Raw genomic sequence first — 18,428 nt, forward strand, 5'->3', positions numbered from 1 at the left:
ATTGGACACCATTCTCCAAGGGAGTACATGGAAGCTAACGGCCATCATCCCGCCATAAGAGACGAGTGTTAGTTTCGTTTAACAGTTCAAACAACAATACATACAATATACAAACACATACGATACATACAATAATAGATACAATAAAATTGTTGATTTATTCATCAAGCTCCTGAAGTGTAACGGTTAAGGCCGTTTCGGCATCACTGTGACATCATCAGACGTTCATCTACAAGGTATCGATAACACAAAAAAACATGAAACTTGTCACACGGAACACATACGTGGTAAAAATGGGTTTTAAAAACAGGATTGTTGAGTAACGCACATTTCCGCACCGAGGTTAGACGACCGTGAGTTGCTCTCTCCGATGTACAACTAGTTACTGTCAAAGAGAGCTAAGTTGTATACACCACTTTCAGCACGTAAAAGCCAGAAAAGTTCATTTAACATCTGTAGGGTTTCAAAAATCCTTTAGCTATCCATAAAATATCTACTTGCTCCGAAAAATCTCCACTTTCACTCCCACTCTGTATCAAATTCTTCCCCTTCGTCCGGTTTATCTTTGCTTCTTCTTGAGTCAATGACATTTTGGGGGGGGGGAGGAGGGGAGAAATCAAGTCGTTAACAGGGACAATAGGATGAGCAACAGTATACAAATTAACATAAGAGGTGAGATTTTTGCTTATACCGTTGCTATCCCAGCCTTAGTACTCACACAGAGTTTTTAAATTTTCGAGTAAATACTGCTTTTTGACACTTCGACTAAACCAGCATGAGTGAAGTAAGCCACCTCACTTACCATGGCAAGGGAGTGGTCTTCCAATTGAAAATGTAAAGATACTAGAAGCTTGAAATAAAGATCAATTTGTGGCTTCTTATGAACGTCAACAATGGACTATCCTAATCCTAGGTAATCAGCAAAGCGTTTCCATTTTCTTGCTCTCTTTTACACCGCTTCAGGAGTATCATTTTTTTGTAAAATCTTCTGCCTTTTTCATAACTTTACCCCATTCTTAATCTTTTCTTAATTTGCCAAGCTTAGTTTCCGTAATTTTAATTATGGATTGAACACCTCCATTGTCCAAAACGATACCTTGCAGACCAATGGTAACTGGGTGCATTACGTTGAATACAGTTTGAGCAACATGGAGAGCAATCACTATTTCACTTATGTTAAGCTTGACTAAAATGCCCTTTGAAAGAGTAGCCTCAGAGTAGCTGATTTGAAAATATTGTAACTTTCCAAATATGATTTTACCTCCTCGTAACGTGCCAAAACAACTTTGATAGATTTTGCCTTATTCTGCCATCTGGTTGTTTGGACCCACCTTAGTCTCATTTTCTTTTCATAACAAAGAAAACCCTTTTGGACATACTGTTCACTAGAACATCATGTCTTTTGCGTCCTGAAGTCTTAAAGTTATCTTAAATCTTAATCTTAAACATTCGGTAAAGTTCTTCAAGAATTTAAAACCTGTTTTTTTTCATCTGGGGGCACTTGCTGATTGATTGCTCAATAACTAAAGTAAACATGTGTAATGTGCACCACATGTACAACGCTATTTTTCTTCTTTTTGACTAAGAGTTTTCAACCCAACTGCAGAACCTATCATATTAGCAGCTCAATCCATGCTTTGTCCAAAAATATGCTTTAGGTCCTTCATTTAAACCTTCCTATAATGTTTCCAATAATATCGTTTTCAAGTTGATCCCACTAGTTGTAACCGGATACCCAACTGCATTGATTAATGGGTGAATCCCTTAGACGCGCAAAATCGATGCGGGAGTCTGGGTAGATCAAACAATAACCACAGAAGATATGGCTGGGCGCAAATATGAATTTATTCAACAAAATATAACAATATATAAAAATATAATATCATGTACTTTAAGCTTCATAACCCCGCCCTAGCCAGGAGTAACACCAAATATAATTAAAAAAATATAAAGATTTAGGAGTTTTTTTTTTGTTTTGAACGGGCTAGCTTAGGCAACAAAGCTTGCATGCTCTCATCCTTTTAGCAATTTCACGAGATATTGATACTGATCCATCAGCTGCTGATCTTCTTCTTCGTTATCATCTAGTCATCACTCATTGTGCTTCATCTGTGCATTTTTATTATTTTTATCAATAGATAAATCGCCTTTGGAGTCATCTGATCATTTAAAAGACTAGATAATTCGTTATAAATAGGGTTTGACGGTGCCACAACCTTCCCCACAATAAAAGCGCTTGTTTTGTAGCGTAAAATAATTGTGCTTACCTCCTCAGCAGTTACTTTTCGAGGCCTTTCACGCTTCATTTTATATAAGACTACAAAGCACTCACCATCAAATTCAATACAATTAGACTAGAAACTTGGATTACTTTTTGAGACTTACAAATGCCTCGCTTAGATCGCAGCACTAGAACTAATAGCGCTCACCCCTCACGTGCAAAAGGATAGATGCGAGTATGGCTGTAGCGGTAGTAACAAGATCAGGCGGGCTGACCTTGAGAGAGGGCGGGAATTATCGCTTCCCTCTGTTCACCCCAACGTCCTATTTGGTGCTCTGTGCATACGTCTTGAGTTACATTCAGCGCCTTTTTTTCTATTAGGCCTTAAAGTATTTTATTACTTTTTCCCCTGTGGGCTTTGTGAATCTTATTTGATACACAAGCGATTTGCCACTTGGGCCATGTGTATAATTTATGACACACATGTCAATGTGCTATTAAAGCTATATGTATAATATTTATCCACAGATGTTTGTCCCCCAGACCTAACACAGAACCATTAGAGTTTGCAATGTTAAATGTTAATGATAGCCTATTCATTACATTCATTCGTTTTAGTTATATATATTTTTTTCTTTGTGTGTACCAAAATTTGACATATAGTCTATTTAGCTAAATCCTCAGAAAATGTATAGTAAAATTAAATTGTATGATCCTTTAATAACCCTTTAGAAAAAAATCATCATTTTTTAATATGTATATACCATCTAATAGATTGTTAACAACAAGCCTGTTACTATAGAATTTAATCCATAGTTGTAATAAAACTTTTATCCATTACTATTAATATGGTTTAAATTCATCCTAAAATCCCAACAATAATAATAGCTCATAACATAACAATAATAATTGTAATAGTTATTTGTGCAACTAGTGAGCAAAGTGAGCAATTGCCTCACTCGATAGAAATCCTTAGGAGTGGTTTCTCGAGTGAGGCGATTGCACTTTGCACTCGAGTTGCTCATTATATTTTTCGTACAGTTTCCATAAAACAAATAAATTGGTAAAGAAACGTGACTTCACGTTGGAAATCTGGAGTGAGAAAAAGTAATTAGAGTGAGACAATGTTAACATTGTCTCATTGTCGAGCGAATTGGCCACTTTGCTTTCTCAAAGCAGTGGGATCACATGCACATTGTTAGGTAACTGAAGGAAAAATAAATTTTCAATCGCCTAAATGTAAGTGAAAGTGATGTTAATGTATCAAGAAAGAAGTCAGCTAGCTACAATAATGAACTTATGAACCTCTTGAGTGAAATTTAAAAATTACTTTCTTCTCCATCAGACATGGCAGCGTCTTTTCAGTGAAGGTCTCATCCCTTAATAAATATACTTCAAAGCAAAAGCGTTATACAAGTGTATCACAAGTAACAAAATAGCAGTGGCATACATTTATACTTCCTTGTTTGTTTAAATTTGTACTACCACATCAAGAATTTTAACTGAATGCCACTGTGAAGAACAAACCTGGTGAGAAATTTCCATTTTGGGATTATTAACTTAGGCCTAGCATACTTGAAGAAATTTACCAATGATACATTTTTTTATTTTCAATCTGATCAAACTAAATTTTATATTTCAAAAACTTTATCTCCATATCATCAAGAATAAATTCAGAAAAAGAATTCGAGCAAGATTTATTAACTTCAACCTTTATTAAATTTAAACCCTATTAAATTAATTGTTAGACTATTTAAGCTGCCCATCCAAGTGTTTAAGTACAATATAAACTAACTATCCCCATTTTACTTTTAATAATTGGCATATGTTATTGAGTATTAACAAATGTTTAAGATCTGATGAGTCAGACGAGTGCCACTCCCTCAGAATATTAGTAATCGAATTATTGTATTAAGATTATAAACTCAGTGTTATGTTCTACTGAGCTAAACCTAAGATGGCGACCCTATATTTATTCATTTGAATTATGAAACCTCAATTATTGTAATACCCTATTTCTTACGTACATGATTAATAAACTTCTATTGTAACAGAATACTTGATAATTTGAATCCTTAAGATTTTTAATTTATTTAAATACTAGCTGTACCCACGGGCTTTGCCCCGTTTAACTTCATAAGTATTTGCATGGCTCAATCACGTCCCGGTTGAAGTTCGTTCGCTACGCTCACTCACCTTCGGGTTGGAAATCGTTCTATGCGCTCACTTGTTTTCAGGTTAGCTCGTTCGCTACGCTTACTCGCCTCCAGGTTGATGTTCGTTAGGTTTTTTTTTTGTGAGCACACTCACCTTTTGGTTGCAAATTAGCTGTTGTCATACATTTAAAAAAGTCATCCCTTAATTGTTTATAATACAGTACTTTTATAAAGGTTTTTATGTTTTAATATTTAACATTGGAGAATTTAAACGTTGTTAAGTGCACAGGTGTGCTGCGATTGGGGTTTAATACATTTGGACTTATTTAAAAGTAAAATAGTTTTCTGTGCTGCAATCTGTAGAAACACCGTGGCACAATTTCAAATCATGACTAATGCTAATACAGAATGTTGTAGTTATTCAAACGTACAAAACAGTTGGTGAAAGTAAACATCTGTTTTTAAATTATATTTATTTGTAAACATTCTAGATCAAAAAGTCTGACATTGGCCAACTTAAAACCCTCTGGGGCAGAGCCCTTTGGACGGATCTGCACCAAACTTCACTCGAACCATCCTTGAAAGATGCTTAATAATGCCTAAAAGTTTCATTACAATCTGTCGAGCGGTTTCGGAGTCCATAACGTATATACACATATATATACATACATACATAGTTCCTCTTTTATAGATACTAGAGGTCGTCCAGTGGTCGAAACTCGACCAAAAATATTTAATGTACAGTCTTCTTTATTTTCATCCCACACTGTGAATAAAACATATGATTGGAGTTTCTTCCATTTGTTTTGATTTTCTGTTTATATTTAGTTGTTATTTCGTAACCAGCATGGCAACCCATTTGATCTATGTTATTTTTTTCAAAATTTAAATTCATTTTTTGTGCTTATTTTTGAACCTATTTTAATTTATAAAGGGATTCTGCAAAGGTACATACCTGGATAGTGAGTCCTTATAATCATAATTAATTTGTCCTAACCAAATTCCAAAGGCACTACCGTTACTCATTTTATATAACACCACAATTTACGTGCAGTTAGCCAATTGGGTAGTGAAAATATTGTTTGAAACATAGGCCAGAATAAGTGGGCTACTACACCATAACAAAACAAATACGCATTGTTTTCTTTTAATGGCGTCCAACATATTGGCTACAAAAGGTCTTCAAATCAAATATCACGTTCTTGTAGCTAGCCTAATCATCAAATCAAATCAAAATGCCTTTATTCTTGAGCGCTTCTCAATACAATACTGGTTTACAGAATAACTCACGTCACTAAAACTAAACATTACAAGTCAAATATATAAACAAAATATTTACAAGAATAAAACCTCAACAAAAAATTATACGCCTGCTTTGCAATGCATTTTAACCTTATTTTTTAAAGCTAATGCCGAAAGGCTTTTGAACTGATAGGAGAGGTCATTGTAAAGGGTTGGGCCAAAATAGGAGAACCCCCTCCTCCCTATTTCCAAATTAACTTTTAGAAAGTGGAGGAGGGTGTCCTGCCTAGTGACCCGTCGAGCAATTGCTCCACGTGTCACAAGTCTCTCCACCAGGTATTTTGGTTCTCTGAGATAATACCCGATGGATGAGACAACAAGTTTGCACTCTGCATACAGAATCGGCTAGTAACAGACCAGCAGAATCCTGGAAAGAGGATATGTGTTCCCGCTTATGAAGTCCGTAGACAAAACTAACTGCGGTGTTTTGCAGCCTATTAAGTAGCTTCATATCCTCCCGGGAAATACTGTTACCGTATGCAGAAATGCAGTAGTACATCACTGACAACACCAGAGACTGAACCAACTTCAATTTTGCAGTCTCTGGAAGAATCGAACGGAATCTGTACAGTCCTCGCAGCCTTCCCAAAACAATTTGAGAAACGTAAGTGATGTGGTTGGAGAAGGTAAGACCACTGTCAAGAACCACGCCCAATGTCCTGACAGTGTCACAAACCCCAAGCTTTTCATTGTCAAGTTGAATATGCACTTTACCGTCGCAGATTTTTTGGATTACGATGGGTGGTGATCCAATGTGGATCACTGTGCATTTTTCAACAGTCAACTTAAGGCCGTGCTTCCTTGACCACTCACTTATTCTCTCAAGATCCATGTTTGCATTCTCAAAGGCGCGCTATTGAATGAGCTGATTGGGTAGGAAAAATGAAACTGGCAGTCATCTGCATATGCATGCACATTACAGTGACGTACACACGTGGTAAGGTCGGCTGTACAGAGTGTAAACAAGATGGGTCCCAGAAAACTCCCCTGCGGTACTCCCCTAAGCTTTTTAAGGGGAGGCGAGGTGTCTACACCCATCCTGGTTACCTGGGATCTGTTTCCCAAATACGACCTTAGCCAGCTAATTGCCACATCCCAAATTCCAAAGTGTCTCAATTTGCTGAGTAGCAAACCATGGCTGATGGAGTCAAATGCCTGCGAGTAATCAAGCATGATCAAAGAGCTACACCGGCCGCTATCTCTCGCCGCAAACAAGTCTGCAAACAGGTTTATCAATGCAGTGTTTGTGCTATGATTTTTTATAAACCCAGATTGGAATTTAGGCAATAAATCTTCTTCATCAATGAAATCCGTAATCTAAGTATATTTGAAGTAAATAAACTTATCACACTTTTTATAAAAGAATTCTATATTTAGGCATTAGCCTTCTTCAGGAACAAACAAACAATAACTAATTGTTTGCTAAAACCATCTGATACAGAGTGGTAAACACTTCTATTTGTTATTGTTTGTTCGTTCCTGAAGAAGGCTAATGCCGAAATATAGAACTTTAAAAAATTGTGTAATAAGTTTATTTTGGTTAATGATTTAGCCGTTTGGCAATATTATAAGGAAACAATATATTTGAAATAAGAAATTTTTGTTACTAAAAAATGATCCCCCTCTGCAATAAGCGTCCCAATGATAAATGACTGATTATCGACATAGATACTTGAATTGCTTTTATTTAAAATGTAAAAGGAGGTCATCCAAGTTAAAATTTTGTAATGTCTCCATCAAAACGGGAATCTTCACTTTCACATTAACTCCTTTTATCTTGTGCCAGTGAATGTACATCTCAGCTATAGTATCTGAAAATAATTAATTTAATCAATACATGTTCATATCTCATAGCGTCATTTATAAATTATATAACAAGAAATTCTACGCAAATGAGACCATAATATTTTATGTATTGTGCAAATCTAAAATTTGCAAACCAGGAAATCAAGGTAGCTTTATAAGTAAATTAATAATACAGTAAATATTTTACCAATATGACTGATGAGAAATTAATCATATTATAAAGGTAGTTTAAGGCAGATGCTTATTAAAGAATACTGGTAGTCTTGAAAAATTCAGTCATTCGTTAAGGTATCAATTTTATCAGTAATACTGTAATTTCTCATTTTTTTATAATATTTGTCGTGTTACAATCAATTTTACTTATTACCCAGAAGTAACAGACACACATGAAAATGTTTATTTTATAAATTAATAGCAACAAATTGTTAAAAAAATGTCATAAAGACGAATTTGATCATTAAAATTATAGGTAAAACATAGATTTAAAAGTGAAACAAATAGTTATGTGATCATTTCAACAAATGAAATAGCTCTCATCACAAACATGTCATCACAACGAACAACTAAAGCAATTATTATATTTTAATAAGGTATTAAAATTACCAGTGAGGCGGGTGAGATAGCCAGGCTGGCTGTTGTATCGCTCCAACAGCTGTTTCTGGTTGTCAAGGATCTGCTGGTACTCGGGGCTGAGCAGGTCTCTGCCTTCCACAGTCTCCAGTTCTCTGAGAGCCTCCAACAAGCCTACCTATACGCATTGTACATTGTAAATCTCTATGTGAGTATAACTCAAGAAAAAAATCTTTATAGTTTTCCTCCAACAATCCTACCTCTTACGCATTGTACATTCCAAATATGTTTGTGAGCTTAGCATATGGTAACTGAAGAATAAAGTCTTTTAAAAGTCAGAAGAGGTGCATTGATTATCCTTTAGCAATACCAGCGTGGCAGACAGTTATTCTTTTATTTTTCCAAAAGGTGAATTTATGGTCCTTTTTACTGCTCCTCCACTTTGTTCTCGTTGAGCCATGTTTCATCAAGACAAATTTATTCATCCATATCTCAATGTTTCGAACTTTCCGTAGCTTTAATAATTTTCCCGTAGCTTTAATCATTTTCCCGTCTATGGACTGACCACGACGTAAACAATTTACCATCTGCTGACAAATAACAACTAGTCGAACAGGAGAATGTGTCTTACAAAATGTGAGACTTTAGACTGAGGAATGCATCACACACAACAAAGGTTGGATGATGTATCTGAACACTGGAATAACCACCACACTTAATATCTGTTTAGTACCCAATATTTAAAATACTGTATTGGGGTTTTTTGAGAGTGTATCATTATCTTTCAATCATATAATTCCTCATTCATAATATATTTCATATATTCAGTTTAATATGACAAATATAAAATATCCCATATATATCTGATATAGATAAATTTGAAAGACAAAATAATATCACTTATATTAATGTATTTGAGATTTAAGATGATAGATATGAGTATATCCATTAAGAATAACTAAGATGAATAGTAATACTCACATAGACCTATTATTATTACAAGGTCGTAAATCGTATTACTGTTTAATTCGTGATTTTGATAGGTTAATGCTGCGGTCTACAAAAGATGATCATAAGAAGTATTTTTCCAAGTTGTGTTTACAACATTTTTACACTAATGATAAATTAAAACGTCGCACAACATGTTGTAAGAACTTTGATGCCAACGAGTGGAAATGTCTAAACAAAATACATTACAAATTATAAATTATAAATATCAACTAAAGCCCTATTTGGGATTTATGTAGATTTTGAATGTTTTATAAACTCTAACAACCATACTCCAACTGGATTTGCATTTGTTGTAGTGAGAGATTCTAAAATTATTTCTGAAGAGTTATACAGTGGTGCAAATGTTATGGACGTATTTTTCAAAAGATTATTTCAGACTTATGTCTTCATGGCGAAATATATTCCCCCTGTATGACTCAAGACCAAGAGGCATCTTTCTAAAACTCAACACATTGTCATATTTGCGAAAAGCCCCTATATTTTTATAGGGTGCGAGATCATTGTCATTTAACAGGCCGATTCCGTGGAGCTGCCCACAATGATTGTAATTTAAAGTTTAAACTATTAAGTAACAAAGAAAATTCCAATATTCATTCATAACTTGAAAGATTATGATGGACGTTTAATAATGCAACACTTGGGAAAGTTTAATCGTAAATAAAATTGGTCAAATGAAAAGTGATTACCAACACTAGCTGTTATCCACGGGCTTCAACCCGTTTGACTTCATAAGTATTAATAAAACTATTGATTGGTCAAGTTAGGCTGAAATAAACAAAACAGATTACAGCATTACAAACAAATAATCACAACAGTTTAGGTAATACATTGAAAGAATAACATACAAATAAGAACAGCTGAGGTATTTTTAGAAGTTCCCTTTGGAAAGCAATTATGACCCTAAGTGGCAATTTATGAAAAAACGGATAGTTTTGAGCAAGGTTTCTCGTCATGACGAACATTTTAAGTATATGGTTTATGGGGGTGTGACTTGTAGTTTTCTCAAAAGTTCATGGGTACTTGATTGTGTAGATGATTGTGATATACATGTTTTAAATTTCAATCATCTTGTTTGAATAATATTAGGAAATTTACATTATCACGTAAATGTTTGTGTACTTTGCTGTAAGATTGGCACAAGTAAAAACAGTTAATTGTATAATATTTGGGTTATTTATGTCATCAAATAAAACAACCGACTGTGATTCGACATCATTTGGTGCTTCCTTTCTTACAATTAAAATATAAATGACAACCGTCTTTCCACTTCCGCTTGGGCTACAAATAACACATTGAATATTGGTAGGAAATAGACCCAACTTCTTTGGTATATTTTCCTTATGTACTATTTTAATCTTTTTTATAAAAGACAATTTTTGTTTAGTGAAAATGGGTAAGAAAACATGTAAAAAGGGCAAAGGTTTATTCTTAAAACCCTTTAGGGGCCGAGGGTTGTTAAATACCCTTATAAAGAACCTTCCATTCCCCCACCACATCCCTTCATATTCATATTGTGGTCCTGGAACTAAGAAACGTGAAAATTTTGCCAAAAATGTTCCTCCAAAAAATAAGCTAGACTCTTTTTGCAAAGAGCATGACATATTCTATATAAATAATCCCACTGCTGATCGGAACAAATCAGACATGAGATTAGCAGACTTAGCTTGGACTAGAGTTACTGCCAAAGATGCAAATCTCGCTGAAAAAGCAGCAGCTTATGCCGTGATAAATTTGATTATAGCAAAAGCAAAATTGGGAATGGGATTAAAATTTAATAAAAAATATGGACAACTACCACCTGTTAGAGGCCGCAAAAGACGTGCTTCACTTCCGGGGGTGTAACTAAAAACGAGCAAAAAAATCTTACACCAAAAGTAAAAGAGTGCGGAATAGTTAATTTAGATAGCTCATCTGGCACACACTGGACAGCATATCGTAAAAATAAATATATTGTAATTTATTTGAGCCCATTTGGAATCCAACCTCCAAAAGAAGTAATTAAATATGTTGAGGGCCACAAAATCTACTATACAACTGATCAAATACAAGATTTAAATAGTTCCATTTGTGGAATTTTATGTTTATCGTTTATAAAAATGGATTCATTTACTATAACGTTTTCGGGTACAGAGCCAGAGCGGTGTTCTTTCCTAAAGTAACTGATGTGCCTAATGAAGTGGCTCACCAATCAAGGTTACTCACCACCTAACGCTCCCAATGTAGCGCTGTCATGGTCACGTAGTGTACAAAGGCCCTTAACATATTTGAATAAATTCTATTTTGTCAAGTTACAATGTAGTAGTGAGATGTTTCACAAACCTGTCGAGCCAGGACAACTTCTGAGCTCAGCCGAGAGTCGAGACGTCGCAACAAGCTTGCTGCACTATCATCGTTGATGTCTGGCAAAAAACAATATAAATGATCCCATGAAGTATAATTAAGGTATACAGTAGAACCCTTCTAATCTGTCGCCTCTGGGGAGATAGCTGGTACATAAGTTACAATAACTTTTGAACCATCATTTTTACAGAAATGGGGGGTTGCACTATGTTGTTTGGAATTATAAGTATTACCACATACTAATTTCAATCTAAACCGGTTTCTTTCAAAAATACGATTTTCTCTTATTTTATGGGGGTTTTTTTATGGGAAAATAACATAATTTCCAATTAACTTTTGAACCGTAATTTTTACAAAAATGGGAGTTCTACCATTTTGTTCAGAATTCAAAGGGTTACAACATACTAAATTTTCATCAAAATCGTTCGGGCCATTTTTGAGAAAATCCGATTTTTCCGTTATTTTATGGGTTTTTATGGAAAAAGTTACATTAAAAATCAAAATTTCAAAAAAATGGGGAAAAAAAACGCCTGGAGATACCATGGATTAGTACCTACATACCAAATTTCATCAAAATCGGACTACAGGTGTGGTCTGTAGCTCTGTACACATCCAGACACACACACAGACATCACTTCAAAAACCACTTTTTTGGATCCAGGGGGACCCAAAACGGATATATCCACTCAAAACTCAAACTCGAAAATTTTGACGAACATAATACTTTCTCCATATACTATGGTATAGGGGGAGAAAGTAAAAGGTCGGATTATCATAGAAAAGACAATATTTAATAAAAGTCATTTAATAAAACGTATTAACAGAGAAATAACAATTTTATAACTGTATGTACAGTATTGAACATATGTTGTTTATATGTTACAAACATTGCAATGAATCACACAAAAGTTGTTATTATGATTGATAAAAGAGTGTAAGACTGTACTGTACTGAAAAAGTTTAGCCTACTGTTTTACTGAAGTACAAAATTACTTGGAAATAAAAGTCAGTTATAGATTTTTGTTTAGTTGATGAAATTCCAGACTTAGCTGCAGTGTTCCGCCATTTCTTGATCCACAAAATATCCATGTGTGAAATCCGGGTAGGGGGGTTGTTGTTGTCACCATCCGAGTCCTCATTCACATTTTCTTCCCCATCGTTATCAAAAACAGTGGCAATAATCTGGTCGTCATTGAGCTCTCTTCGCTGGTTTCACAGTCTTTGTCTTGTCACATTGGGCAATCCACTCCTCAACTTCACTGACAGGGACATTTGCCTCTAGAGTTTGGAGATCTTTTACGATTTCCTTTGTGTCCTTGTTTTGCTCCTCTTCGATCTGATCACTTTTGTACATAAAATCCGGCCAAAGCTTACGCAATGATTTTTGCCGCGTGTCAGACTTCAGTTCTTCCCATGACTCAGCCATCGTATGGATAGCATCTTTGATATTAAGGGCTTTCATAGCCTCAAATAAGTTAGCACCTTCTCCAGGCTTTTCCAAAATTGAGCTGATGAACTTTCTGTGATAGCGCCTTTTTAACCATTCAATAAACTCCCTGAACCATTGGATCGATCAGGGATGTAACATTTGGAGGCAGGATGATAGCTTTAATGTCCCCTTTCACTAAATCCTCTTCAGATGGATGTTATGGTGCATTGTCCAACAGCAGTAAAGCACCAGTTATGACAGCCTGGTCAAGGCTTATGGTTACATAAGCCTTGACCAGGCTGTCAAGGTCAATCACCTTCCCTCCTCGCGCCCCATCGAGCACCGAACCCAATTATCTGAGTTAAACGTAGTAAGAATGTTGCGTCTGTCAAATAGCTCCCACACCGTAACAATTCTTGCATATAAATATTGAAATGAATACTGAATTGTTAGTATACATACAATAGTAAATTAATAAAGTATGTATATTATGATAGTTAATAATTTAAGACATTACTTAACATGAGTGAAAAATAAAAATACTAAAATATAAAATAATAACTGTTAATTAGTGAGTTATTAATAGTTCTAAAAAAACAATTGATGTACCAGTATTAAAAAAAAAACATGCAAAATGAACATACAAATTATACTTACAAGTAGGATGTAGTTTATTCCACGTTTGTGGCAGAGGAAAAGATGTTTAAGACTTTTAAATAGTTTATAAAAAACACTTAAATTACAGTAAATTGAAAAATTAAGGCAACTTTAAAAATGTAAGCTGTCAATGATTTACTCATTTGTCCTCCAGTTTCTTTTCTTAAATGTTCTGTATAAAGTGAGTGAGCGTTTCTTGCACAATGCACGAGCTCCTTAGTTATTTCGAACTGCTCTACCGGGACACCAACTGAGTTTATCCCATCATATACTTGGCGTAAAGCGACCAAACTCTCCTCCTTCAGGTTTTCTACAATGCATTCGGAGTTGATAGAAAAACTTCGCTCCATGGGTAGAGTTTCCGTGAGACACTGTCAAAATAATTGAACAAAATTTAGTCAGATATGTACTGTTCTGTCCCTCCGTTATTAGAAATAATCTCTAACAAAAACTTGTCCAGTCGGACCTGGTTTCTTTTGTACTTCTTGCACAGTCGCATAGTTTCTTCAGAGAGGAATATTTCTCTATATTGCTTCTTAATACAGTCGGATTTTATTTTAGAAATTAGATTTTTTCTAAGCAGTTTGTCAATCTAACCTCAGCAAGTGCTCTATTGAAACCAATTGTTCCTGGAACCAAACAAGAAATATATTTTGTCAAACTGTAATGTAGTGGAGATTTTTCCATGAGTTTCTTCGTCATGGCTACAATAGCCGTTCTACATTCATTTCGGAAGGTTAATACATCCAATTGTGTTTTTGCGCCTGAGCTTCTGAGGGCATCACGTGTAACAAGACCTATATCTATTGTTTTGGCAGGTTTGAGATTGTCATTAGTGGGTTGGATTTTTTCTGCTCTGTTTTCAGCATTTGTCAAAACATGTTCCTTTACAATTCTTTCCATAAACGAGAAGACTAGAGAATTTAATTCTTGGTACAAAAAAGGTGCCATCGACTGATCTCCTTGGAATTCACGAAGAAAAGGCTCTATCATTGAGGCCATAGATGAAAAGAATGCAAGTTTAGGCATCAACATTTTATCTTTAATCTTTTCCTTCACAACCTTGAAACTGTAGGAATTGGGTTCTTTAGTCGTATCTGTTACATATTTTATTACGTTGGGTAAGATTTTAAATGCCCTTTTTGCTACAGGTCCACTTTTGACCCATCTTACTGTGCAAATTTGAAGAGGAAACAATTAAGATCCTGATAGCCGTACATATTCAGACCTTTTAGCAGGTGATTTTTTAAATAAATTATACAAAGCTCTTAAAAAAGTAATTATTTCCCATCCTGTACTATTTATCACAACTTTAAATGCATTATGCAATGTGTGAAGGCCACAAGTTCATATGTTTAGCAATAAGTGACTGTCCGGTATTTCTTTTAGATAGGTATCTAATTCTGTTAGCATTTTCAAATTTACGTTAGGACCATCCATTGATACTTGGATGACTTTTTTTAGATAATCTATTGGTAATATGCCAGTCAAGGCATCCAACAAGGCAGATGCTTTAGAATTTGCTAAGAAAACAGAGGAAAAGTAGTGGGTTTCAATCTGGGAATTTTTGGAAAATCTAAGGTGTATGTGCATTTGTTGTTTTTGGGACACTTAATTTAGCGCTTCATCAAAACAAACAACAATGTATGACGCATCTTTCAATGACGACTCCAGCTCTCACCCGAAGTACGATCACAGAAAACATACTACTATAACCCAGAATGCCAACTGCATGGTAAAAAGCGTTAAGTACTTTGAGAGAGCTTTGCCTGTCAGTTTGTAGGCAGCGCCACCAGCGTTGCAATGCACTCAGCATACGCTGGTGGCGCTGCCTACGAATTGACAGGCAAAGCTCTCTCAAAGTACTTAACGTTTTTTACCATGCGGTTAGCATTCTGGGTTATAGTAGTATGCTTTCTGTGGTACGGTGCAAGTCCAAACAAAATAGTGTACCCTATTTTAGTTTTCTGGAGCTTTATTTTCCCAGCTATTTCGCTATCTGGAAATTGCTTACTAAACCCAGCGGCTAGTTTGGCTACAGTTCTGAAAGATATATGATTGAGAACTATCTGCATTTTTTGAATATTGCAACCCAACTCATCTAGTCTGGATTAGTGATGGACCATCATATGTTTTTACATTTTACATATGCAGTGGTTTACTAAATATAATTTAGTGTTGTGTTGTGTTTGTAAGAAAATAAGAGTTTATAACAATTTATTCTTTCATTAACTTTAATTTCACCAACAGCGTTGACCAAAATATCTCGGATTTTGTAACGGATTCTGAGAATAAGAAATGTTTTAGGGCAGGAGTATTTCTTCGAGCTAGCTGATCTTCTGGTGTACTGTGGGGCAAGGTCTGGGGCAAGGCAGTGGATTGAGTAGAAGGGCCAGGATCAGTAACTTGGTCACTAACAGTGGCTGTATCTGTATGGAGAGGAGAGGTGCTAAGACTGTTCAGGGAACGCGGCTCGCTGAAGGGTCAACCCTACTCACACACACGCAGGCCACTCTCACTCACACACGCAAGGGATTAGGACGGACCAGAGACCTGCTGTGTGACTCATCCCTGGCTAAAAGAAATTAAACCATCATTTTTTTAAATTTTACTTTCGTTATAAAATCGGTTAATGCTTTTGACTTCAGCTCAAAATGTTAAGTAAAATGATACCAAACAATATAATTTTTGCTTGTAAAATGTAGAAGTTACAAATATTTTTCTACTATCTCTTTTTGTAATAATTTTGTATTTGGACTCATTTTACATGGAATTATACAAAAAATTTACTAACACTAAGCATTTTACTGTATATATAACTTCAAATGATTTGCGACTTTTAGGTATCATACAACATATGTTATATTTCTAGGTAGTGAAGGGGATCGGAGCTTTTAGGCGATTTGGGTGATGGTGTGTGTGTGTGTGAGGAGCTCGCAGGTAGGGCCGAGCTCCAGCCGCTATTCTACATCAGAGTATAATATTTTTAATGAAAATAACATTTTACAGCTACTGTGACATATCTTTCTCAAAGAACAGAACCACAAATAAATACTGTAATCAGAAAGAATTCAAACAGAATTTAAAAAGCATGATTATTTCATGCCGTAATGAACAAGAACGGTTCCCTGCTTCTATTTAGTTATAGAGGGGCGGATACGATAAAATCCGGGAGGGTACGGTATTTTCGTGTCGGCAAGAACTGGAGCGGTTCCTGCTTTCACTCTTTACGTCTATGTTACCGTGTGTCGACCATCGATATATCGATATCGTCGACTTCAAGCTTAGTGAAACCATTGACTATCCTTATCAACAGATTGCACCACGTAATTTTGCTTCAAATTTGAACATTACATGGGAATTATCACGAGAATTATCAGCCAGGCTTAGCAAGATTTTTGATCTCTTGTATTTTTGGTTGATATTGTTAATGACTAATTTCATACATATGTATGACCATTGATTAATCCTTATATTTCTGTTGTATGGTTTATTTGTGAAGATAAATTATCACATGTTTTAATAATGTAAAATGGGTAAATAAATAGTGATGAAATGTTGTACTGAAATTGACTATTCTTATTTTTGACTTTGATAATTGACAATTTAATAGATATCCACTTGTAATCAAATGTTGAGCTACATTTTCTCCCACAATAGTAGCTATCGAGCCCGTGTCCAACAGTGCTTCAATTCAATTCAATTCAAATTCTCTTTATTCATTCACAGTACAAGTTTCACAGTACAAGTTTTTATACAATGAATAGCGTCAAATAAATATTAAGATGAATTATGCTTTACTTATCGCTAAAACAATCATTATCTTTTCAAAACAAATTTTAAGCTTAAGAATAATAAACAAAACAAAATTAAATCAAATCATCTTTCTAAACTATCATTTATGATTTCTCTTGAATTTCAAAATTCATCCAAAGAATACAAAGACAATGAAAGGAGATAATTTTTCAATCTTTTTTTAAAAACGTCAAAACGTTTTTCCTCTATTATAACTTTAGGTAAATTAAATAAGAATTTTATGCCAATGAAACTACATTTCTTCTCAAAAAACTTTAATTCATGTCGTTCAACCTGCCTAGTATGCCTTAATTTATAGTGTCGAATATTTGTACTATTAGTTTGGAGGTTTAATTTTTTTACATGTAATATAGTTTCATAAATATACAAGTCATAGACTGTCATAACACCTAATTTAGAAAAAAATGGTTTCATTGATTGGAGTTTATTTTTAATTTTGAAAATAATTCGGAGTGCTTTTTTTTGATGATGAAGAATTTTATCCAAATTTTTCTGGGTAGTTCCTCCATAAATTGCTATACCATAGGATATGTGAGAATTTATTAATGCAAAGTATATGGTTTTTAAAGTATCAATATCACACACCCTTGACATTTGTCGCAGGGCGTATCTACCTTTTGACATTTTATCAATTACATGCTCAACATGCTTATCCCAATTTAGGTTTTGATCCAATATCAATCCGAGAAATTTTGTGTACTCCACTTGACTCAAGTTTGAATTATCAAGGTAAATATTCGGGTTCAATTTACATCTTGATTGTTTTGTGGAGAATGATACAAAATTTGATTTACTGTAATTTATTAGGAGATTTTTGCTACTTGAGAAATCATTAATTGATAAAAGATTTAGAAAAGATTTCAGTTCGACTTCCTCTTGGGAATTGCCTGTAACTGTGATGTTGGTGTCATCAGCATAAAGACACACTGAACTTCCTCCATCGACAGCTAGTGGGAACCCCCTCATATAACAAAGAAATAAAAGAGGGCCCAAAATAGATCCCTGGGGGACACCATATTTAATATTTTTGTATTCAGAGTAAACATTTTGAGTATAAGAGTATTTATTATTTGGATGGCAGAAATTATGCTGTATTTGGACACATTGTTGCCTTCCTTGC

General features: G+C 34.7%; 1 protein-coding gene across 1 annotated transcript in view; it reads right to left on the bottom strand.

Annotated features, from left to right (window-relative positions):
* Positions 1-7,362: 7,362 nt before the first annotated feature.
* Positions 7,363-18,428, bottom strand: part of LOC128984555 (Bardet-Biedl syndrome 7 protein homolog) — a 92,332-nt gene continuing 81,266 nt past the window's right edge. The window contains exons 16-18 of the mRNA XM_054403890.1: positions 11,386-11,465; positions 8,089-8,233; positions 7,363-7,490 (exon numbers count right to left, since the gene is read on the bottom strand). Of these exons, the coding sequence (XP_054259865.1) occupies positions 7,363-7,490; positions 8,089-8,233; positions 11,386-11,465 (353 nt within the window). The remainder of the gene's footprint in view (positions 7,491-8,088; positions 8,234-11,385; positions 11,466-18,428) is intronic.

Source organism: Macrosteles quadrilineatus, unplaced genomic scaffold, assembly GCF_028750875.1.
Source record: "Macrosteles quadrilineatus isolate MER2022 unplaced genomic scaffold, UCM_ALF_1.0 Scaffold_2__2_contigs__length_208266976, whole genome shotgun sequence".
In the NCBI taxonomy this organism is placed as follows: Eukaryota; Metazoa; Arthropoda; class Insecta; order Hemiptera; family Cicadellidae; genus Macrosteles; species Macrosteles quadrilineatus.